General features: G+C 39.7%; 1 protein-coding gene across 2 annotated transcripts in view; it reads left to right on the top strand.

Moving 5' to 3' along the window:
• STARD3NL (STARD3 N-terminal like) overlaps positions 1–23856 on the top strand; it is a 47620-nt gene that overhangs the window by 4258 nt on the left and 19506 nt on the right. For both annotated transcript variants that reach the window (XM_008508033.2, XM_008508035.2), the window contains exon 2: positions 20954–21236. In XM_008508033.2, the coding sequence (XP_008506255.1) occupies positions 21012–21236 (225 nt within the window). In that variant the 5' untranslated portion in view covers positions 20954–21011. The remainder of the gene's footprint in view (positions 1–20953; positions 21237–23856) is intronic.

Genomic DNA, 23856 nt, shown 5'->3' on the forward strand with positions numbered 1-23856 from the left:
AGGAAAAAATAACAGCAATTGCACTTTTTAATGTTAAAGATGAGAAAACTGAGGCCCAGAGAGACTAGCCCGGGGCCGCTGCAGTCCTGGGCCGGGAAGCCTGCTCCGTACTCGGTTCACAGCAGCAGGGCCCCGTGCAGGCCATCACTGGGTCCCATGTCCTGTATCAGCACTCCTGGCATCCTCTGAAGAGTGGGTCAGCCCGGCTCGGGCCTTCCGGATGGTTTCGCTTGCTTTGCTTGTGAGTGAACCTGAATCTGGAAGATACCTCTTGTCGTGACTCAGTGAAAGCAGGCCCTCTCACCAAGGATCGCTGACTCAGCTGTTTAAGCCTGCAGGATCTTCCGGGGCAGGCACTGGGGGGTATGGGGTTTGGTAGGCTCTTTAGTTTAAAACCTTTCTCTTCTACTTCCCCTCTTATCACTGTTTTCCAGAAAATATCTTGGGACTAGTGGGCATCCTCCGTATATTAAACTTGGAGTTTGGAGGAATTTGGTCTAGTACCTTCTAAGATGTGGTAATTAGAGGTTTCCGTGTCCCATATTATCCAGGACCGTATGCTTTTCAAATATTGCACATTATTGCTTGCCAAAGTATATTCTGGTTTGCTTTTTGTTTCAGGAAAACATATTCTCGTAACTATTTTTTTGAGTTAATCACTTGCTTGCTGAGTTAATGATGTGGAACCAGATAATTACAAGTACATTTTCCTATCTGTATGGTTCGTTAAATTTATCAAAGGCAGCACAAGGAGCTCTTTGAGCTATTAGAAGTTTCTCCAACTGAGGAGCACCAGCCAGGACTTGCTTCTGTTATTGTTGATAATAACTGACACTTACAGAAGGCTTCCTCTGTGTCAGTTGCAGTCCTCAATGCTTTATATCAGGGTTTCTCATCCTAGCCCTGTTGACGTTTTGGGCTAGATAATTCTTTATCATGGGGGCTGTCCTGTGCATTTAGGATGTTTAGCACTATCCCTGGGCTCTACCCACTAGATGCCCGTGGCACCTTCCCTAGTTGTGACAACCAAAAATGTCTCCAAACATTGCCAGATGTCCTGAGTGGGGTAGCAGTTGGGGGCTAGAATCCTTCCCGCCAGCGCCTGACACCTTGAGAACCACCGCTTTATACAACCTAATGTATTCCTTGCTACAGCCCTCTTAGGTAGGTTTTGTTACTGTTGTCACTTCACAGAAGGAGAAGCGGAGGCCTAGAGAGGTTGAGTAACGTAAGGTTATACTGGATGTGAAACCATGCAGTGCTCTTTGCAAACCCTGGCCCAGCAGAGCCTGCTCAGACTAGGCACTGACTGTCAGGGGTCCAAAGACCCATGTGAACCAGGAGACAAAGCAAATGCCGAAAGGGACCAGGTAGGGCTGTAAGTAAGTCGTAAGGCAGCTGGGTGACCTGGGGAGTTTTGCCAGAATTCCGTATTTTTCAAGAGAAGCTAGAAATATGGATTTTATTTGTGTGAAAAACTCTCATCTTTTGATATTGGCAATTAATTCAGTGTTGATGAAAGATCATGCAAGCCAGCCAGCAGACAGACAAACAGTATCACCTGTGTACGGACAAGATTTTCTCCCAGGCCATCAGTTTGCAGTGTCTTTTGGGGTGGACTTCGCAGCAATGTGACATTGCAGGGCAGTGTACCTTCATTTGATGGGGGAAATGAGGTAGATTCTGTGTAGAGGACTAAAGTTTCCTTTCTTTTAAGGCTGTGGAAATGAAATGAGTGGAGTAGGGCTTCTAGACTAGAAGTGGTTGTCTTGCTTTCTTTTAAGCCAAAAGAGTGTGAGAGTTAAAGCTGGTCATCCGTCACACTTTGAAATTTTAATGCTCTGCTGCTCAGTGCGGACTCAGTTTGAAGTTCTGTACAGTACATCCTTCAGCAGCATCATGCATAACTCTTTCTTTCATGACCTCTACTTGTTCAAGTGTTAAAAATCCATCTTTTATAGGACATTGAGAAAACGACTTCTGGAATTCAGTGGCTGTGTCCTAGAGAAACAAACCACAGCCATACCTCCACTTTGTTGACAGACAGTAACCAGTTGAGCCTGAGTTGAATTCTCTCCACCTACTTTTTAGTAGCATATGGAATTGTGCTGGCCTTTGGAGTGTTTTTCTGCTCCTCAGTCCCCTGGCTTCTTGAACTGAGCCTGTGTGCCTTCATGCCGCTGCTCCAGGTGTGAACAGCAAGCTCACGGCTCTTACACTGACATTTCTTGGCCCTCAGAACCTGTCTACACACTACTGTCCAGCTGCGTTTCCTGTGGCTCCCTTCGTGGGGTCTCTCCCAGAACCAGGGAGGCTCGCCGCTCCTGCACATGCTCCTGCCCCTCCTCTGTTTTTAATTTACTCCAGTTTACCTTTTCCTTGCACTATGGTGTCTTTTCATTTCTTTCAAAGTCGTACGTTTTTTCTTAGGCCAGCTTTTTACGAAGGCTTTTCGGCTACAAGAACCTAAAATTCAGTTTTATTTGTATTATAATTACGTTAGACTTTGATTTCTAATCGTTTGTATAACCATTTCACCTCCTTTATGAAACTTTATTTTACTTGAGGATAGGAACCATTTCTTTCGCATCTTACTTTTCCCCGCAGTGTCTAGCATAGTGTTTTACATATGGTGGACACTTATTACATATCTGTCCATTCATTTGGGCTGGATAGGTTCCCACTCATATAGTGATTTCTTTCTTTTTTTCTATATATTTGTACCAGGTTGTGTTGTGTGTTGTTAGAGTGACTTCACTAAATAGCGTTCAAAATAGATTTGAAAAGGAGATGACCAAATTAATTTGGGGAGGTTGGGGCATTTTTATTAATTCCGTTGTCAATTATAGTAATCAGAGGTTAAATATTCTTAGTTTATTTAATATAATCTATTAAAACTCCAGGCATATGTGTAAGCTTGTCTAACTTTAGTTAGCAAGTACCCTGACTCCATACTTTTATACAATATTTGTAATTCATGAATTTAACAAACAATTCAGTGTCTAACACATGGCTAGGCATTTCCCTCGGTGCTAAGGCTGTAGAAGTATCTTCCAGGCGCTTTTGGTGTGGTACTGAGAGCAAGACATGTAAACAATATGTGAAATAAATATGAAAGATTAGAGGTGCTGTTAAAGAAGGATATATAGCATATATATTATACCAATGGGATCAGACAAGGTTTCATTGAGGAAGTGATATTTAAGCCTCCTTGAACAATGAATAGGCTTATTACTGCTGTTAATTGTTTGGTACTTGGAGGAAAAGGCACTCCAGGCAGAATGAGTATTAGGACAAACATGTGGATGGTGAAACCTTCTTTTGTACAAGCGAACTAAAAATAGGTTAGTACAGCCGGAGTCCTGGGTGTGAGGGAAGTGGAGTTTTGAGTAGAGAAATGAAGTGATGCATTCACGTTTTAGAAAAAGGAGCGCGATACCAGTATGGAGAATGTTTTGGAGATGAGCAGACTGAATTATTGGAATAATATGGATGAATGGTGATTGGGAAAAGCGTGGAAAAGACTGAGGAGAGGTATTAGAGGGAATGACATGGTCAACGGTTAGGAATGTTTGGAAGGTGGAGCCAGCAACAGAATCAAATTTAACACATTGTTTTAATAATAAAAACTGTAAACAAGATATTACTGATAATTATTGGTTAATTTTTCTTCCTTTAAACGTTTTTAAAGTATTTACAGGTAGTTTATATATTATCGGTCTGTATCAGTATTTTTAAGTTCTTTTAATTTTCTTTTTGATTTTCTAATTGCTTATCTCTTGTTCAGTTATTTGGGAGCAGATTTTTTGAGAAGGTGCTAGTTTCAAACCTTTATTGAGAACCTTGTGAGCTTAAAGAGATCCTACTTTTGCAATATCCTCTGCCCTGGTAACATGTGCTCCGAGCCCGTACTCTTTGTTAGGCTGTAATTCAGACTCTGTTTTCTGGATGGATTAGCCTGTGGTTGCATTGAGTCTTAGAGTTAGTGGTCATTGTTTATGTGATTCTATTTTCTGAAGTGCAAGCTAGGTTGACAAAGTCATCTGATGCTGATCTCTTGAGGGTCTAGTTTCCTGTGTGATAGCTGGAGAAGTCTGATGAAGAAAGAGAAAAGGGTACTGGTGTTTTTTAAAACTAGGCATCAAGATTTTGAGATTGACTTTCCTTATCACTGTGTCACATGCACTAAGCTTTGAACCTCAATCCTTCGTCCATGGTAGGGATCAGTAATTTTTCTTAGAACTGTGTGCTGTCCTTGTGTATTAAAATGTAGGAGATAACGTGTAATGTATGTAACTTCTGCCTGTTGGTAAGTACTCCTGGGCAAAGATGTAAATGGCATTCACTTTTATTGACTTGCTCTAGTTTGTGAAATAGGACCTTGGCCTTAGATAGCTCCAGGGGCCATTGATATTACTTTTTCCCTAGCATTACTGTTAGTGTGCTGCTTTTACTAGTGACAGAGCCAACACAGGAGCGGTGAGTAGAAAATGGCTCTCTCAACTGGAGTGACACTTGCAGGAACCTTCTTTCTCCCCTTCTAGAGAACAAGCCCTGTGTTATTGAGTGAAAAGAAACTCAGCCTGCCTTGCATAGCCACCTTGGCTATGCTGTCCACTCATCAGCTGGCTACTTGGAGTTTAGCTTCTGTTTTCTTGTTTAGAGAGAGAGGTCTGGGGAAGCCTGTGAAGAATGTGATGAACACATACCTAATTTTTGTCTTTGAGTTGAAGAAAGATAGTTACTAAAAGAAGTGCACACTTTTAGCCACCTTCCTGTGATTCATAGGAGAGCAGTAGGCTCGCTGCTTTGGGATATTATTGATTTTCAGATCTGGATCAGTAAGATCATGAATTCCATCCTGAGAATTGAAAGCAGTTGCTCGAAAATTGCTTGCAGTAAGTACTGAAGAAATGGCATCACATGGTGCAGAGATGTCCACACGTGCATTGGAAAATCTTTCAAGTTCCTCAATTGAGGGGCCTTCATCTGTGTAGGTAGTAATATGACTCTTGACTCCATCATTGCTGAAGCTGGCAACTCATCTCTAAGAGGAAGCTTTAAATATTCGTGACAGTGTGTGAACTAAGGAGCAACGTGTTTACCCTGAATTACTATCTGCTGATGGTTGACAGTATTAATGAGGTTAAGTTGAGAAAAATAGTGGTAACTCCATAATAACCATCAGATATTTTATAACTGATCTACTGTGATTTTTTTAGGAAAGCCAAAAGTAGATTTTGTTCTCTGAGAACAAGATTCTGTTTGGAAAATGATTGGCAGTCAGCAATGAAAAAAATCAGCAGTCGTTTGTGCTTGTGGAAATGACTTCATATGACTTATGAAGGAATATGAGGTTACATATAGCTTCTGTGACCCGGAAGATTAAAGACAAAGGAGTTTCTAGGTGAGCTGTGGAGAAAATAGTTGAGTGTAGGATTAGAGCTGATGCTGAGAAGGGGGGAAAAGCTGTAAAATCAATTTGAGCACCAGAAGAGATCTACTAGGAGGAGAATCAGAGGTTGGAGAGAGACAGAAGCTGGAGGAAGACAGCTGTAGCGACCCTGTTGTTCCATTTATTCTGGGCCACCTGACAGCAGTGTCTGAAAAAGATGAGAGACAAAAGGATATTCTTGTTTGGCAGAGCCCATCTTGAGAGAGGCTTTTTTGGGCAGTGATGAGTTGTAGCTATAATGTGCTGCCCATCTGATTCAGCCAGTGCTGGTGACATAACCAGCTACCAAGTTGTTGACCCCTACAGGGGTGGGGCTCTAACAACATGTACTCCCAACATGACTTTGGCCACTCTGTGGCATGCTGCCATTTTGCCAACCTGTGATCTGTGGAAGATCAGATATACGTTGTCAAATGTCCTTCCTCTGTCCAACTGGCTTATCCTCCCCTGGACGAAGCAACATCCCAGTGGCTTGATTATTTTTGAGAGTCTGACTTGATTTCTTTCCTCGCTCCAGTCGATCCCTTGTGTTATTTGTATACTGTCTACCTCCTCGACTAGACGGAAGTTCTGCTGAGAGCAGGGGAGCTTTTGCATTACCTTTTGAAGCCTTTTACATGTCTGCTTGGGATTTTACATTTTGTAGGTGTTCATTGCTTATTATTTAATAAAATGGGAACTCTTAGTGGGCTTAAATGGGGCCCACCTCGTAGTTACTTTCTGTTCTACAAATAAATGCACTTTATTTTTTTCTCATCTTTTTTGAAGAGAAGGGAGAACATTCTAATTTCTGTTGTATCTCATGCCTTTCGTGTATCTCATATTGACTCCCAAATTTCTGTTTCTAGCTCAGACCTCTCCCCTCAACTCCTGACTTAGAACCAACCGCTTACTTTATCTCCACTTGGATATTAATAAGCGTTTCATACTTTATGTGTCCACACTCAGCTGATGTTCTCCCTCAAGGCTGCCCTTCCTCTCTTCTCTCCATTTCGGTAAATAGCAACTCCATCCTTCCGTTTCCTCAGGCTACAATCGGGCAGCTCTCCTTTAGGCCTCTCTTTATCCTGTACCCCATGCCCAAGCCATGACCAAATGCTTTTGGCTCTGTAGTTAGAACCAACCAATTCTCACCACCACCACTACCACCAGCTTAGTCTACTAAGTCAATATATCCTCTGTCTCCCAAATTATTCCCATAGTCCTCTAACTGGTCTCCTGCTTCTTTCTCAGCAAGAGAACCTCTGAAAACTTAAGTTGGATCATGTTTCTCTTCTACTGAAAACCTTCCAGTGTCTTCCCCTCTCATTCAGAGTTAAAGTCTTCACAGTGGCCTTAAAGTCTCACAGGCCTGGCCCCTTGTTAACTTCTCTGTTATCCTCTCCTGTTGCTCTCCCACTCTGTCACTCAGCACCAGCAAAACTAAGGCTGATGACCTGGCTGAACTCCTGCCTGGCCAGGTCCACCCTCCTCCAGGCTCTGTCCTCACCCTTCTTCTGCCTGCAGAAATCTACATGACATCCCTCTGTTATCTTCTTCGAGTCTTTGCTCCACCTCTGCCTCACCTGTGGTGATCTCAGTGCAGTCCTCCTGACTACTTAGTTTACAATGACAGTGCTCCTTTGTTTATCTTTATCCTCTGTCCCGTTACTCAAGAAGGTAGGTTCTGTGAGGGTAGGAAATTTTTCTGTTGGATTCACTGCCACATTGCCCAGAGGACCTCATACATTTTTGGTGCTCAGAACATATTTGTGGAGTAAATGAAGGAGATGTGGTATATTCTGGCAAACTTTGAATTTTCAAAAATTTTCAAGTACAGTTCTTAAATCTTGTAGTATATATGCAGATTCAGTTTCTTAATATGTATTAGATTTGCCTCATAACTTATGAAAACATTGATATGCATTTACCCAGCCATCTGTAATTTTAATATTTCTCTCTCTGTTATATGTTAAGTAGAAGTTCACCAATATTTTTAATATTGCAGTAGAAATAGGTCACTTATAAATTAAATTGCTGGAAGCACAGGTTTGGGCTTGGGAGATAAATTAGTGTCTATTAGAGAAGTGCCTTAAAAACTCCATATTTTTTTTCTGCTTTAAATTTTTTGAGACATTGATATCAATTTCTAAATAAATCTGAGTCTTTAAGCAGATTGTCAAAAGATTAAATTCTGTTTATGTGCACATAATTAGTTTCATCTGTGGATATTAGCAGAAATTATTGAATGAGACAAGACTGCAAAAAATGACATAGAGCTTTAATAGTGTGGGGGGGAAGGGGCAGAATGCATGGCAATGAAGAGTGAGCAGTTTTATCAGGATGGAATAAAACCTTTCATTACATCTGAAACAAATGTAAACAACACTAGAAAATATGAGACCTAGAAAATATATATTGAGAATAAAACCATGGAAATAGTATATATAGATGTTACTGTGGAGTTGTACTTTCTAAGTTCTTAGAGGAAAATAAGAGAAAGAACAGAAGGAAGTACAGTTGAAATGAGGTACCAGTGTATTAGGTCACTGCATGAATAAAACAACACATGATGCGCCTGCGCCTTGATAGGTAAACAGTCTCTCCTTTGTAGAAAATCTGTTTCCTCAAGTGTCTGGGAAGAGTTGGAGTACTCATGTACTAACAGGTGAAGGACAAATTTGCTCTTAAATGCTTACAGTAAAGTGATGTCTTATGCACATTTTCACTAAAGACCTGAGGAACCTTTAGACCCCAAACCGCATGATGTGCACTCCACTATTTCATGCACACCTGTGACAACAACGACAAGACCATTATTAGGTATTTGACCTTGGCTCAAAATTCAGACAGAATGACTCCTGTCTGCGGTCACAAGCACTGTAGAAGTCTTCAACCAATCTCCATTGGTGTTAGGTAACTTGATGGTTATATTAAGGGCAGAATGATTTGGATGCTCAGAAATCTCATGTAGGTTTTCCTTTCAGTCTATCACTGTGTCTCCAACTGTCATGTATGTACATAAGAACTATCAAACAGATGAGTGTGTGCAAAAGCCGTGTGCATTCTACTTTATAGGTTGATTGAAGAGATTTCCTAGGGTGATTCTGGTTCCTCATTCTGTGCTCTTGTGGGTAGCTCATCTTTATAGCAGGGTTAATTTGATGAGTTTTTGCAATGAAAATTTGCCTCTACTGTCTTTGATATATATACATGTATACTACATATTTGTATGTAAACTGTATGCATATTATGTTTAATATATTTACGTATATTCTATATATGTTTATATATACTGGATAGATGGATGGATAGATAGATTGATAGAGCAACTGCATACGAAAACATCCTAATGTCCTTATGCTTTTTTGAACTATTCATAAGTTAAGTTGCATACATCCTGACGCTTACCGCTCAGTGCTTTAGCATGCATCTCCTAAGAATAAGGGCATTCTCGTAGATAACCAGGATACTCGACTATAATCAATCTCCCAAATGATCTTTTGTAGGTTTTTCTTTTTTCTTTTGTTTTTTAGTTTAAGATTCAATCTATGCTCTTTTAAGTTTGAAGACTATCCACACGATTTTTCCTTCTTTTTGTTCTTGTTTTGTTTTTCACTACTTTGACTTCTCCAAAGGCTCCAGGATAACTGTCCTGTGAAATGTCCCACATACTGTGGTTTTCTGACTCTTCTTTATAACTAAGTTCAGCTTATACCTTTTTGGCTTGGGTATATCAGATTTGATGTTGTGTACTTCTTACTACATCACATCGGAAGGCACATAATGTCAGCCTGTTCCAGTGTTGGTGATATTGTTTGGTTACTTAATGCAGATGGTGCTTGCCAGACCTCTCCACTATAAAGGTATATTATTCCCAATGAAATTATTAAATAATCTGAGGGATAGTACTTTCAGACTATGAATATCCTATTCCCCAACAACCCTTTAATGATTTTTAGTATCCATTAAAGATCCTTGCCTGAGTCAGTTGCTCCAACTGGGTGTTACAAACTGTTGATTTTTCTAATTTTATTATTCCTTCTACATTATTTATTTGTTTATCTTGTTTATTGTTTATTTTGTGAGGAAGATTGACCCTGAGCTAACATCTGTGCCAGTCTTCCTCTGTTTTGTACGTGGGATGCCTCCATGGCATGGCCTGATGAGCAGTGTGTAGGTCCGTGCCTGGGATCCCAACCCATGCACCCTGGGCCGCCGAAGTGGAGCACGCAAACTTAACCACTATGCTGCCGGGCTGGCCCTCTTTCTACATTTTTTGTCTAACGGTTTTTTCTATAAAGGAGAACATCTACCCCATCTCTCTTTTTTACAATATTACTGTGGACTTAAGGACTTGATTCTTTTTTTTCTAACATAAATTCCAGCATTACTGTCATTATTCATTTTTATGTTCAAATTGAGACTGGCAAGTGGAAACCCTTTAAGACAGCCTATGCAAATTTTTTTTTTAATGGTTATGACTTTTTGTGTTCTCTAAGAAATCTTTGCCTACAAAAAAGGTTTTAAAAATATTCTCCTGCACATTCTTCTAACAGATTTATATTTTTGGTTTTTATGTTTGGGTCTGTGATCTGTCTTGAACTGTTTTTTACATGTTGTGAGTTAGGGTTTAAGGTTCATTTTTTTTCTATTTTGATATCTGGTTGTTGTAGTATCATTTGTTGAAAACAGACTTTCTTTTCCCATGGGATTGCTTTGACAACTTTGTCAAAAGTAAAATGATCATATAAGTGCACATCTATTTCTAGGCTCTCCATTACGCTCTGTTGATATTGATCTGTCTGTTGATCCTTATGCTAGTACCACAGTTTTCGTTACTGAAGCTTTATAGAACGTCTTTAGGTTACGTAGTAGTGTCAGTCTTCCAATTTTGTTCTTTTTCAAGATTGCTTTGAATGTTCTTATTTCTTTCCATTTCTATATACATTTTAGAATTAGCTTGTCAATTTCCACACAAAAGCTTAATGGGATTATGATTGGTATTGAGTTGAATCTGTAGATCAATTTGGGGAGAATCGGAGTCTTAACAATACAAATTCTTCCAACCATAAACATGGTATCCCTCTCCATTTATTTTCATCTTTGATTTCTCTCGGCAGTGATTTGTAATTTTCAGTGTTGAGACCTTGCATATATTTTAAATTATTCCTTAGTGTTTTATGTTTTTGATGCTGTTTTAAATGTCTCTTTGTCTCTGTCTGGCTGTCTGTCACTCCCCCTCCCTTCTTCCCTCTCTCCTCTTTTTCTCTCTCTCCCTCTCACTCATTCTCTCCCTTTCTCTTTCTTCCTCTTCCTCCCTCTCTTTCTCTCTTCCCTCTCCCTCCCTCTCTCTCTCTGTCTCTATGTCTCTCTTTATCTCTTCCTCCCTCCCTCCCTTTCTGTCCCACTCTCTCATTTCTTCCTACTCCCGTTGCCCAGAATGAAGGGACTGGTCAATCGCTGAATCAAAACATCCTGAGTGAGCCGTTGTTTTTTAAAAAAGTGTAGAGCGAAAATGATCTTGCTGCAGTGTGATAGATGTCAGCACAGTCATCTGTATACTCCGTTTTCTGATAGAAGCAGAGAGGTGTGGGAGAGTGGGAGAAAGCAAAAGCTTTGAGAAAGTGACCTCTGAGTTAAGGCTTGTGGAATGAGTAAGACCCACAGAGATAAGGAGAGTAGCACTCCAGGTAGAGAGAAAAATACAAGCAGAAGCTGAGAATGTGATTCCTTTGGAAAACTACTTGTGATTTTAGCAGGTGAAGTGGTTCTGGAGAAGCAGGCAGAAGAAGGCCTTGTCTTAGGTTAGGCAAAATGAAGGGGTTTGAGCTCTACCCGAAGGTCCCAGGAAACTATTCCATAAATGATTTCCTAAATTTAAGTTGCTTCTCTAAAACCTATACAGGTATTGGGTGAGAATTATTTTTATTAGTTTATCAATAAATTATTTTTCCTGTGTGCTTTGACTTTCTTTGCCCAGTTTTCTAATTGAGTTTTAAGGTTTTCATTGTCTATCTTTCATCACTTTTAAGTTTTGCTTCTAATGTTTTTGAGATATAGAAACTTGATTTTTATATATTCAGATCTGATTCCCTTTGTAGGTTTTCTTAGAAGGAACTTCCTTATCCTAAAATCATGTGTTATTTACCTACAATCTTTTCTACTACATAAACTATGCAAATGATTTTGTTTTATTGACTTTTTAATAAAATCTTCAGTGTATTTTGATGTGTGTATTTCTTTCTCCATGTACTAGAACAGCTGTTTAATAGTTTTATTTTTTTTGTAACTGAATTTAGATGGCATCTTTATCATCTGCAGGTATTTTTTGGTTTACACAGTTTTTCTTTGCAGAAAAGCTTAGGAAAGTACAGGCCGTGTGATGGCTTACAGGTAATGAGTTTTCCTTGACCATCGGTGCTTTTATTTCTTTTACTCGAACTAATGCTTCATATTTAGGAAATTTCCTGTTAGAGTTCAAATTTCTGGCTTCTACTGATAAATCAGCAGTGTGCCCTCTGTGTCCCCATGTATGGTCCCTGAAGATTGGGCATGCTTGCCTCTCCTGTTTGCCTCTTATTCCTGTCTCCCCGATGCTCACTGCTGGGTGCCAGTCGCCTTTCAGCTTACACAGGTGTTTTTCTTATATCACTGATGTATTTCCCTATGTCTCTTTCAAAACCTGGAGGATAAGAGACCCAAGAGAGTCGCGTTTTAAAGAAAGTGGAAGGCAGTGGTGTCTATGTAGAAATGAAGAGTCCCACAAAGTTTGAAATGATGCCTGTCCCCTCAAATTCAAATCCCGTCAAAATGTACATAATTTCAAAGCTTTTTGGCCTATATGAATTGTAAGTTGTGTTCGTGTGTGCTTTTTGAAATGCAGTGAAACTTTTCTTTGTTTTTTTTGCTGGGAAAGATTTGCCCTGAGCTAACGTCTGTTGCCAATTTTCCTCTCTCTCTCTCATTTTTTTCCTCCTCAAAGCCCCGGTACATAGTTGTATATTCTAGTTGTAGGTGCTTCTAGTTCTTTATGTGAGTTGCCACCCCAGCATGGCTACTGGCAGATGAGTGGTGTGGTTCCACACCCGGGAACCAAACCCTGGTGGCCAAAGTGGAATGCACCGAACTTTAACCCCTAGGCCACCAGGGCTGGCTCAGTGAAACATTTTAATGGGTAAACAGAAATATCAAACAGAAATATCTGCCTTCCTATTAGGTTTAGTTTTTTTATTTATGTGAATTTTGACTTACTTGTGTGATGTTTCAGGAATGCATTCTAATACCATGGGTCCTACTTGTGGGAGCTGTTGTAAATGACACTAGTTAAATACTCAGCACTATGCCTGACTCAGTCTCAGTGTAAGGAAGCTATTGATTTTGTTATTATTTAAAATAAGGTATTCAGTGTTATATAATAATATGTTACTAGGTGGGATTAGTGTATGCTTGTGTTCTTTTGTTCTTGTGTGTTCTTGGTCAGATAATGTCAGTATTACACTAGCTTTATTTAATGATAGGCTAGCTTTCCTTTCTTTTTACTATTATGGAACAGTTTATAGGATTTTATTTGTCTTTTATTTTAAATTTTGAAATACCCATCATACTGTCTGACTCTAGTTCCTTTGCTAGGTAATTCTTTGTCAGCTTTTTCACTTTTCTTTTGGGGGTGGTTTATCCTATTCCTGCCATCTGTGTCTTCTTGATGTAATATATGTATTTCTAGAATATTCACTTTCTTTATGATTTTCGAATGTAATTAGTATAAAGTATGAAATAATCTCTCCTATAATGATACTTGTATTCTTTTCTTAATCTCCCCCTCCCCAATCCAGGTTTACCTGTTTGCCCTTTTGAAGGACTAATCCTTGGGTTTATTTAGATGTTTTAAATTTGTTTGTGGGGATGGTCATCCGTGTACAAAAGTAGAGTTTAATATAGTGAATCACACTGTACCCATCTCCCAGCTTGGAACAGTTATCATCATTTTCTTTTGGATTTATGTATTAATTGCACTCATTGTTTTTCTTTTTTATATTTTTCCCCATCGGATTTTTGTAACTTTATTATTTAAATGCGTAATTCTTTAATTTTATTCCTTATTGAAAAAATAAAGCACTTTAAAGAAGTGAGTTTGATAATAAGCTCAACTTTAACAGCTTTCCAACAATTAAACTTTTTTTTTTTGAGGAAGATTAGCCCTGAGCTAACATCTGCTGCTAATCCTCCTCTTTTTGCTGAGGAAGACAGGCCCTGAGCTAACATCCATGCCCATCTTCCTCTACGTTATATGTGGGATGCCTACCACAGCATGGCATGCCAAGTGGTGCCATGTCCGCATCCGGGATCCGAACCGGCGAACCCCGGGCTGCCAAGAAGCGGAACGTGTGCACTTAACCGCTGTGCCACCAGGCCGGTCCCGAGGAAAGATTTTTTATTTGAAGTGATACTGAGCAATTGGTTGGGTGATTTTATTTAAATGCTTTATAGAATTTTTCACTTACTACTTTGAAATAATTGATTTTTTCCCCCGATTTCTCTATCTAGTATTTTTATTGAGTACACTACTAATTTGAATGTACTGTGTAGGTGTTTTAAAATTAAAACCTATAGTCTAGATTTTAGACCTATTTTTCTAGACATTGTAAACTTGGAGCATACTGGGTAATTTAAGCCAAGGCTGTTTTGAAGTGTGAACATAATGGTAGTGGGCAGTTTGCCAGAGAAGGGTTTGCTTTGATGTTGATTATTTTTTAAACTTCCTGTAGTGCTTCATTCTGATAGTTCTCCGGCCCAGGAAGCTGGAGTATTGCACAAGTGCATTGACTCCCTAACTTAGCTTGCCCACTGCCAGTCTTTCTAAAGCCACTTTCATCAGAGTTCTGCTAGGCCTCTATTTTCCGGGGTAAAATTGACATACCTCATAGCATCAGTAATATGAAGAAGTACAGGGCTTTCTTCTGTGTTTAGAACATCTTATCTACAAGCCAACTTTGGGATGTTTTAAAAATATAAGCAGCTTCATTTAAGCAAACATTAAGTAGAAATTTTTATTTTATGAAAGTTTGAATAAATGGATGAATTTGACACGTAGGATTTCCAGGTCTTCTTAGGCATTGCAGAATGTTCCTCATCTCATGCTGGTACCTTTAGAATATGAGGGTTATCTGACTACATTTTTTCATACTCTGGATTAGGTTCCTTCCCACATCCCTCTCTTCTCGAGGCATGTTTTTATTTAAAGCATCTGTACTTTTTAGTTTTCATGCCTCGTTCTTGTTCTGGCAAGGCATGTTTGTAAATGTTAGGTCATTCCCTCACTATTCCCATTCTCCACTTCAAGCTGTTTCATTTTGGAAACTGGGGCCTCTAAACAGGGCTTTTAGTGTCATAAACTGGATATCATAATGTGGCGGGCCTTGCAAGAGGAAAGCCAGCTCGGGCTGCTCCCTGCCCCCAGAGAAACCCAGTCCAAGGATAGAGTGGGCACAACTTAGACAGCCTGTGTCTTTAGGGACTCTCAGATCTAAGGACTACACTTCAGGGGCCATTTGAACACTTTCTGACGTCCCTCCTTTTTCCTTCCAGGACTCTGAGGTGAGGCAGAGTGATGGAGAGAAAGAAGTGCAAGACTTGAGTTTTAATTCTCAGATGTATCTTGAAACATCTTTTAGATGGATGCATCCTTATAATCCACGTAGGCCTCAGGTTCTTTGTCTGTAAGACAAGGGAGTTAGAATAGATCAGAGTGGCAAACTCAGATGCCTCCAGGCTGGGTCAAGACTGAGGCCAGGTGGAGGGTGCGTGCTCCATCCAAAGAGGTCTGCAGCTTCTTGGCTATATTATCATCATGGTAAGAGAATGCAGGCCTGGCAATTCTGTGTCTTTCAACTTCTTAGGAGAAGTTGGAAATCTGGATTTTAATATGAAAATTCAGTGTTTAAAATGTTAGCAGTTAGTTCAAAATCTTTAGAAACACTGTATAAAGCCAAACAAAACGTTCTGTAAGCCAAATCTGCTCCTAGGCCTTTGGATAAGATAATGAATAAGGTCTGTCTGAATTAAATTTTTTTTGGGGGGGGTGGTAAGGAAGATTGGCCCTGAGCTAACATCTGTGCCAGTCTTCCTCTGTTTTATGTGGGACATCACCACAGCGTGGCTTGACAAGCAGTGCTAAGTCTGCACCCGGGATCCAAACCTGTGAACCCTGGGCCACCAAAGGGGAGCACGTGAACTTAACCACTATGCCACTGGGCTGGCCCCTGAATTAAATATTTTTAATTAATTTAATTTAATAATAATAATTTAATAATTTAATTTAGTAATAATTTAATTAATTAAATATTTTTAGTACCTGTTATTCTGATACTCTTTCTTGGAGGAGAACATATAGTGTCCTGGTTGTTGCCAAAAGTGGTAGAGAGAAGGAGGCTGAGTGGTTGGGTTGAGAGACTTGCTTTGGCCACCACCAGTAGGTGCCCAGAGGTCCCCTCTACTCCCCCTGGGAAGGTATAAGAAATTGTGGGACTTCTGTAAACTCTAGCAGCAGCAGCTACTGTTCCAAAACAGCTGCTTTTATCATCTGAGTAGTATCAGTTCTGTGCTGAAGCAGGTGGAGCTGAAGTTTCAGCTCAGCTTTGCACCCAACCGACGGGAACTGATGGAGTGGAAGCATCCTGAAGATGTGAGCAATTCTTTTTGGAAGCAGAAAGATCTCAGTTTGTTGCTGTTGTTGTTGCTTTTTCCATGTGGGAAAGATATTCTCATTTAGGAAGCAGTATAGGTGGGATAGAATTTTCCTCCAATTCTAGTAGTGTGGAATAAGGAAAGAGAAGAAAGCAAAGAGCAGTGTGTTCGTGCTGTAAGCACTGCCGAAGTGGCCCTCAGGTAAGCCAACATGAGACAGGACCACCTGTGCCTAAGCTGTGGTGTGTCACTAGGGCAACCTGTGGAAAAATAAGAATCAATTACAGGTTTTTGCTAACTGCAGAATCAGAACATGGATTGGAAAAATTAGTATTAGTCCATTAGCCTATTCTATTTTGCTAATCTAAATAACTCTAAATCCCACCCATGTATCCTTTGAGAAGCTGATGAAAGCTGTAGTCCCTCTTACTAGAAATGTGCACATAGTAGGCTAAATATCTTAGGCTTTGCAAACCACATGGTCTCCATTGCAACTGTTCATGTCTGCTGTCTTAGCATGAGAGTATCCCCAGACTATAGGAATGGGTGTGGTGGTAGTCTCATAAAGCTCGGCATTCAAAAACAGGCAGCAGGCCATATTTGACCTGCAGGCTGTAGTTTGTCCACCCCTGGTTTAGAACATTGATAGCTCTGCTAGATTGGAATATTAATTGGCAAATATTCATCTTATCCTCCTCTTTGGGTGGAATATACATCCCGGCTCCATTGCCTTTGAACTTGGCTTTGAGACACTGGCCAATAGAATGTGAGCAGACATGATGCGTAGAGATATTTTAAATGTGTTTACATGCTCTAGCTTGTCTGATGTACTCTTGCCATTTGCCATGAAAAGAACATGTCCCAGGTCGTGCTGGTCTAAGGAGGAAGACAGACAGAGAGCAGTCCTAGACCCCACACACAGTTAGAAGCCAAGCTCTGCTACCCACAGCCAGAAGCGCAGTTGCCCAGCTGAGCCCAGACTGGATCAGCTGAACTTCAGGCTACCTACAGGCTTGTGAGCTCGAGAATAAATGTAGATTGTTTTAAACTATTGAGTTTTGGGGCAGTTTGTTAATGCAGCATAAGTGTAGAAATAGCTGGCCTATATTATAGTACAGAGGAGGACGGTTATTCATCTGGATGAAACAATTAAGACATGAATCTCGTCTACAAAAGCCAGAACAACAAAAGGAGATGTTTATCTCCTTACACAAATCCCAGAAAAAGATAAGGGAATATTTTTCTTTGTTTTATAATTCTCCGCCCTGCTCCTCATCCCCCATGCTTCTCCCATGGTTGGAATAAACCCTGAATTGTAGATTTAGCTTCCTGTGTGTACAACTAATCAATACTTAACACCCTTTTTGAAGCCAACCCCAAAGAGGAGCTCAGTCCTGAGAACTGAATATTTCGTACTTCTGAAACTGTAACTGGGAAAATATCCAGGCTCTTCCTCCGAAACAAACAGTTGTGGTCTCCTCAATTCAGCAGAGAATTTTGAGGGCCTGCTCTGTGCTAATCTCTGTCCTGGGTGCCAGATAGAATTTATTCACTCAATATTTGTTTTGTTCCAGCTGTGTGCCATGTCCTGTAGTAGTCTCTGGGGACACAGGGTTGTGTAAGTCAAGGTCGGGGCCTTCAAGGAGCACACCAGCTCACAGGAGAGACAGGCGAGTAAGTGGATGATTAAGGCGCAGTGCGGTAAGCTGTAGCGTAAGTGCACATTCCAGGGGAGCTTGGAGGAGAAGCCCTTGACCATGCCTGGAGGTTGGAATGTGGGGAGCGTTTCAGGGGAGTCTTCCTGAAGGAATTGTCACTTGAACTGAGTCTTTCTGTAGGACATGGTTATGATGAAGCCCTGTAATTGTGGAGTAGAACAGGGCTTTTGGAAGTATGCTTCTCTTTCACATTAAAAGGGAGTTCTCTCTCCTGTTTAAGATTTCCCTCTGTCCCAGAGAGAATTCAATCTGTTGAGAGTCAAGCTCTCATCTTGACTCTCAAGTGCTTTGGGTGACTTCATTATTGAAGCTATTGCAAGTATCTATAAATTCTAGCTAATTAGCAGTTATATGCACTCAGCCGAGAAATAATGTAGTGATTCTCATTTGTCAAGGTGGGCATGTATACCATTGTATGATGTCAGTTTTTATGTTGCAGTAGTGTCAGATTTCTCAGGTTGATATTTTGCTTTGTTGTCCTTTTTTATTTATGTGGAGTGGCTTCAGGGAGGAGGGGCAAATGAGACTAAGAAAATGATCTAATTACCCTGGAAACGATTTCTTCCTAAAAACAGTCCTCAGTTTAAATTGTAAATTTGTTGAATTTTCTGGACAGTTTAGTGGATTTAAGAATTTAATTTTTAAATATAGTTGCTAATAAGTTATTAGACTGGCTTAAAAGCTATCTGGATTGCTTTTTCTTAATGTGGAATGCATTGTTGCAGAAAGATGCCCGTATTTATCCAGGTTCAGTTTTAGAGAACATCTTAGCTAACTTTGTGAACTTCAAAATGTGTGTTTCATCACAGAAAACATATTGTTTTCGCTCATTTTTGCTTATTGTTCCAGAATTAATTCTTAGAAGACTGGCAGATAAATTCAGTACTTTGCAGGCTTAAAAGAGTGAGTGTATTGGGGAATATGCCATTGGTATTCCTTCCACTACGACGGCATTGATCTCATTGAAACAGAAATCATGTAGAAATTCTTTCAAGTTTTGGAACTTTATATTTTCTTTTACAAAGTGTGGAAGTGGACTCTATTGTAGCTTTCCAAAATGTTTTCTTTGCTGATTGCTGACTCTGCAGAAGCCTGTTGAATGACCGAGATGTTGCCTAATGTTGCCCAGATCAGCTGAAAAAGGAGGGAAGAGCCTCTTAAAGGCCTGGAACATCTGTCTGGGACCCTAACAAAATTCCACTTGAATTTAGTCCCTCCCATTGTAAATAGGTGTGCAAAATAAGAAATTTGAAAAATATGAAAAAGGTAAAAAGAGGGGAAAAATAAAATTTCATCAACTAGAGATACGCAGTATTAGTATTTGATATATTTCATAAGTGCATTCTTTTAAAAATTTGGTTTTGATTTATATTACAGAACTGTGAACATAATGTGTATATTCTGGTTACTGTTCATATTTTGATCTAGTTATTATACCACAGGCATTCATAAGCATTTATTTTAATGACTGTACTGTGACTATACCAGGATGTATCTAATTGTTCCCCTATTGTTAGATACTTAGGTTGTTTTCTAATTGGGGTTATTGTAGATATAATAAATCTTTTTTAATAGAGATTTTTATTAAAGGTTAACACATAGACAGTTCATGTGTGCATACATGAACATTAGTGTACAGTATTTTGAATTTTTCTCAAGGCAGTACACCAGTGAAACTGCTACCTGTGTCATTAAATTATCACTAAGTACAGTCATGTTACCACTACTCAGGCCAAGAATAGAACTTGACCGTGTCCCCTAAATGCACTCCCCCCCAGTCACTGTTCTTTCCCTCTTCCTGGAAGGTGATCACTAACCCAGCCTCTAATCATGTAGATCAGTTTTTGCCTTGAAGGTCTACGATGAATTTCCTTTAGATTCTCAAAAGTGGAGTTACTAGATCAAGAAGTATGAATATTTTAAAGTATCTTGCTTCATATAACCAAATTGCTTCCAAAAATATCATGTCATTTTTATTACCACGTTGTTTGAAGATGTGGAAAGGAGTTTTCCTGTGTGAGAAGGGAAAGAAGTGAGGGTCAAGTGTAAAGGGACAGTTCTGGGCTGTGAATAGGACCAAATGGGGCCATATTACTTTAGGGAAATTCTAGCAATGTTTTGAAATTCTATTTTATCCACCTTGAAAATGCTCTTCTTTATCTGGACGTTGCCAGTCATCGTGACAGAAGGAAAGGAGGCATGGTGAACCATGTGCTGACTCCTAAGATCTGGACACACGTGGCACACACACTTCTGCCCACACTATGTTGGCCAAAGAAAGGCTCATGAGTTCAGTAGAACCAGGGGTGTGTAATCCAGGGAGAGGTACTACTGTAGGAAGGGAAACTGGAATATTTGACAACTATATCCACCATACTTACTGAATGACTTTGCCTCATCCATGAGATCAGAGCATTTAGATTACTAATCTTTTACTTTTATTACAGAAGCACATCCTAGCCTTTGGCGGAGAGCGGGCGGGGTTTGCATCTCCACATAAGGCTGTAACTTCTGTAATTATCAGTGGAGTGTTTGCATAATGCTGAACTTTTCTGGGTGTGCTTGCTTCTTTTCCAAGAAGAGGCCCAGAAATGTGCTTATTCATTAAGAGGTGATAGAGAAATGCTAAATTCAGTTTATTAGATACTTTTTGGTGGAAAGAAATTCGTCTTTAGGAAACAAGTTTTTATGACTAGTTTACACTTTCTGGTTACGTACTCTCCGCAAGACAGTTCGGTAATGTTTTCCTAGTCCATTGGTAATGACACTTACAGAATTGTGGAGGTTTTCTGCCTGGCATGCCAAGGGAAGTGGCATGGCTTATTCATCAAGAGGCTTGCTGCAAGTTGTCAGGCACGGTGTCATGGTTAACATCCTGTGTTCAGCGTTTACTACTGTAAATTTGCATTCTGTATTGCCATTCTTCTCCAAAATAGCTGTTTTCTAGTATTGATTAATAAAATCAAAAATTGCTTCTCATTTCACTTTCTCTTTATGTCTTCAGTTAAGACACTGTGATGCTCAGTTAGAGGGGTAGTTGCGCGGTGGTGGGGGTGGCACAGTGGTATTAGGTGAGCTCTGATTTAACATGGTGTCTCTCTTTTGTTCCCCAAAGATCTCTTCTCTCCAGGGATGGTGAAGTTGGAAAAAGGCTCCTTTAACCCTCCTCCAGGATGAACCCCCTGCCACAAGACATGGAGAACGCTCTCACAGGGAGCCAGAGCTCTCATGCTTCTTTGCGCGATGTCCATTCCATCAACCCTACACAACTCATGGCCAGGATTGAGTCCTATGAAGGAAGGGAAAAGAAAGGCATCTCTGATGTCAGGAGGACTTTCTGTCTGTTTGTCACCTTTGACCTGTTATTTGTAACATTACTGTGGATAATAGAGTTAAATGTAAGTTTTTTTCTCCATGACTTTGTAAGAGTTGTTTCCAGAGACAAAAGACAATTTTCTTATTTTTCTCATCGTTTCTGTCTCATTTAGTAGATTCCATCTTTTCCCAGATGAGGCAACATTGCACTTGTCTAGCTAATTCGAACCTTTTATTCTTTACTGTCACTGTTTAAAACAAACCTGGTTAATTTAAAACTGACTTTGTCCAGGATTTGCAATTTGATTTCATGGTGTTTTGCTCTGTAACAGAAGTTGGCAAACTATAGCCTACGTGCCAATTTCAGCTGACCTGTTTTTATAAGTAAAGTTTTATTGGAACACAGCCTTGCCCACCTGTTTACATGTTGTCTGTGGCTGGCTTTTGTGCTGAGTCATTGTGACAGAATCCATCTGGTCCACAAAGGCAAAAGTATTTATTCCCTGGGCCTTTTCAGAAAAAGATTGCTGATCCTTGCTTGAAAAAAATGTCACGGGCTTCTGGAATATGTTTTAGATGTTTCATCTACTTTTCTAATTCCCATGTGTAAGATTTTGCATACCTTTATTTTTCACTTTTTTGCAAAGACATTATTTATTCATATTTTATCCCAAAAATTGCCCTGGAGGCATTTGGAGGTTTGTGTGTATTTTGTCAGGTTTGTGCAGTTGTATTGCCGAATAATTGGCTAAGCCAGTCCTGTCCAACAGGAGTATGACGCAAGCCTCATGCGTAATGTTAAGTTCTCCAGTTGCTACCTTTATTTAATAAAAGTGAAAATATACAGGTGAAATTCATTTTATTAACACATTTTATTTAACCCAATATGTCTTTTTTCTCCCGAAGACTTGTCTTGGCTCTGTTTATGTTCCTTACCAGCAGGTAGGGGAACTTGTCCAGAGTGCTTTCCTGACAGGCACAGGTTGTCTGCTTTCTTCCATTTCAGCAATGCATTTATTCCTAAGAAATGTTTGCTAAGGCCTAGGTAGTAATAGTTATTAGCTGTTGTTTATTATTAAAAGGTTACTGTTTGCTAGGCACAGTACTAGGTGCTTTATAAGAAATTCATTAAAATAGAGAAAATATGAGAAGTTGCTGAGATTTCTGTTTGAAGATGATTTTTGACATTGCCTTTTAACAGAAACAGAGAACATCTTAATCTAAACTCTGGTTCATATTTTAATCTGTAAGAGCAGTTTTAGTTCTCCACTCTAGACTCTTAATGATTAGCATCTTTGGACTGATTTAATTTCCTCATGAATGTTCATAGAGGAACAGTACTCTTTATGAAAGCAGATACTTATATCAGAGAATAAGATTGGTCCCAGAATCACAGTAATCTGCAGCAGGAATCTACTCAAGTTTCTGTTTACAGACTTTCCTTCTGTTAATGTAGCACTGTGGGTATGCCTTATTTTTGCCTAAAACCAAACAAGCTGGTGATCTTACTCAGTAATTTAGACTGTTTCTTTTTAGTATTTGTTCCATATGTATACATTAAAGAAAATATTTAAATTAAAGTATATTTTAAAGGAGTAATAAGTTTCTAAAACTAATAGCTGTGTACTGAGAGACGAAAAAGAAATGCATCTTTTAACAGGAAAGCATAGCAGTAGCTTTAGAGGAGTGCACTTAAAAATTATTGTAGTGACAGCACAAAATTAAGGCATTCTTTGAATAACCACTAATGTCACTGTGTGCTTGGAGGCGAGGGAAGCTGTAGGGTAGAGCTGTGGTGAGGCCTCACGGGATCACACTTCTCACTTCCCTCCTTCCTTACTGCTCCAAGGAGATGGAAACAGAAGTCAAATGGGCTGCACCCTCTTTCTGTTCATCAGAAGGGATCTGTTTACATTTGCATGTAACATGTTACAAATGACAAGTTTCCAGGCCTAGCAATTAATAAATGTTTTTATCCTCACTTATCCACTGACTACCAGTTTTCCCAGTTGTAAAAGTAAAAGATCACACAACAGTATGTGATCTTTAAGATCGTATATCATGACTTTAAGCAAGGTGTTTTCTTTTTTTTAACATTTAATTTCTAGTTCCATTTGCTTTGAATTGTCACTCCTGACCTGGGTTTTTCACTACACACCATACCAATTCTTTTCTTTTATTTTCTGTCTCTATAAATCTCTAATCACCCAAATCCGTTGTTTTTTTTACATGTCTATACATTTACTGAGGGCCAGGTCACAAGCTTCTGATTCTGCTATTGCAAGCTCCATAAAAAACTCTGGGAGACTTAAAGTTTAGCTAAGGAGCTGTGACATGTAGCTTATCCTGCCCTGTAGTATTGGTCTTTAAAAGAAAAAATAACATAAAGTGTGCTTAGGCCTTCAGAAGAGTGTGGGGACCCAGCTCTTCCATGCAGTCGTCACAATAATGAAAACACTTTCCTATGTGACTTCCAACATAGGCAGCCACTTTTCCTCCTTGCTCCAGGGAGCTGACCGGCACCAGCCTAGTCCAGAGTGCAGGGACAGGCAGGCCTCAAGAAGCCTAACACCACCTTGGTTCATTTTCCTTCTGGAAGACCTTAGGGCAGCTGATCCGTTTTGGGCAAGTTGAAGGGGCAGTTCTGAGTCTGTCCTGGGTCTCTCGCTACACCCTTGAGTAGACTGATTCCCAGATTGGATC

This window comes from Equus przewalskii, chromosome 4 (assembly GCF_037783145.1).
Source record: "Equus przewalskii isolate Varuska chromosome 4, EquPr2, whole genome shotgun sequence".
Lineage (NCBI taxonomy): Eukaryota > Metazoa > Chordata > Mammalia > Perissodactyla > Equidae > Equus > Equus przewalskii.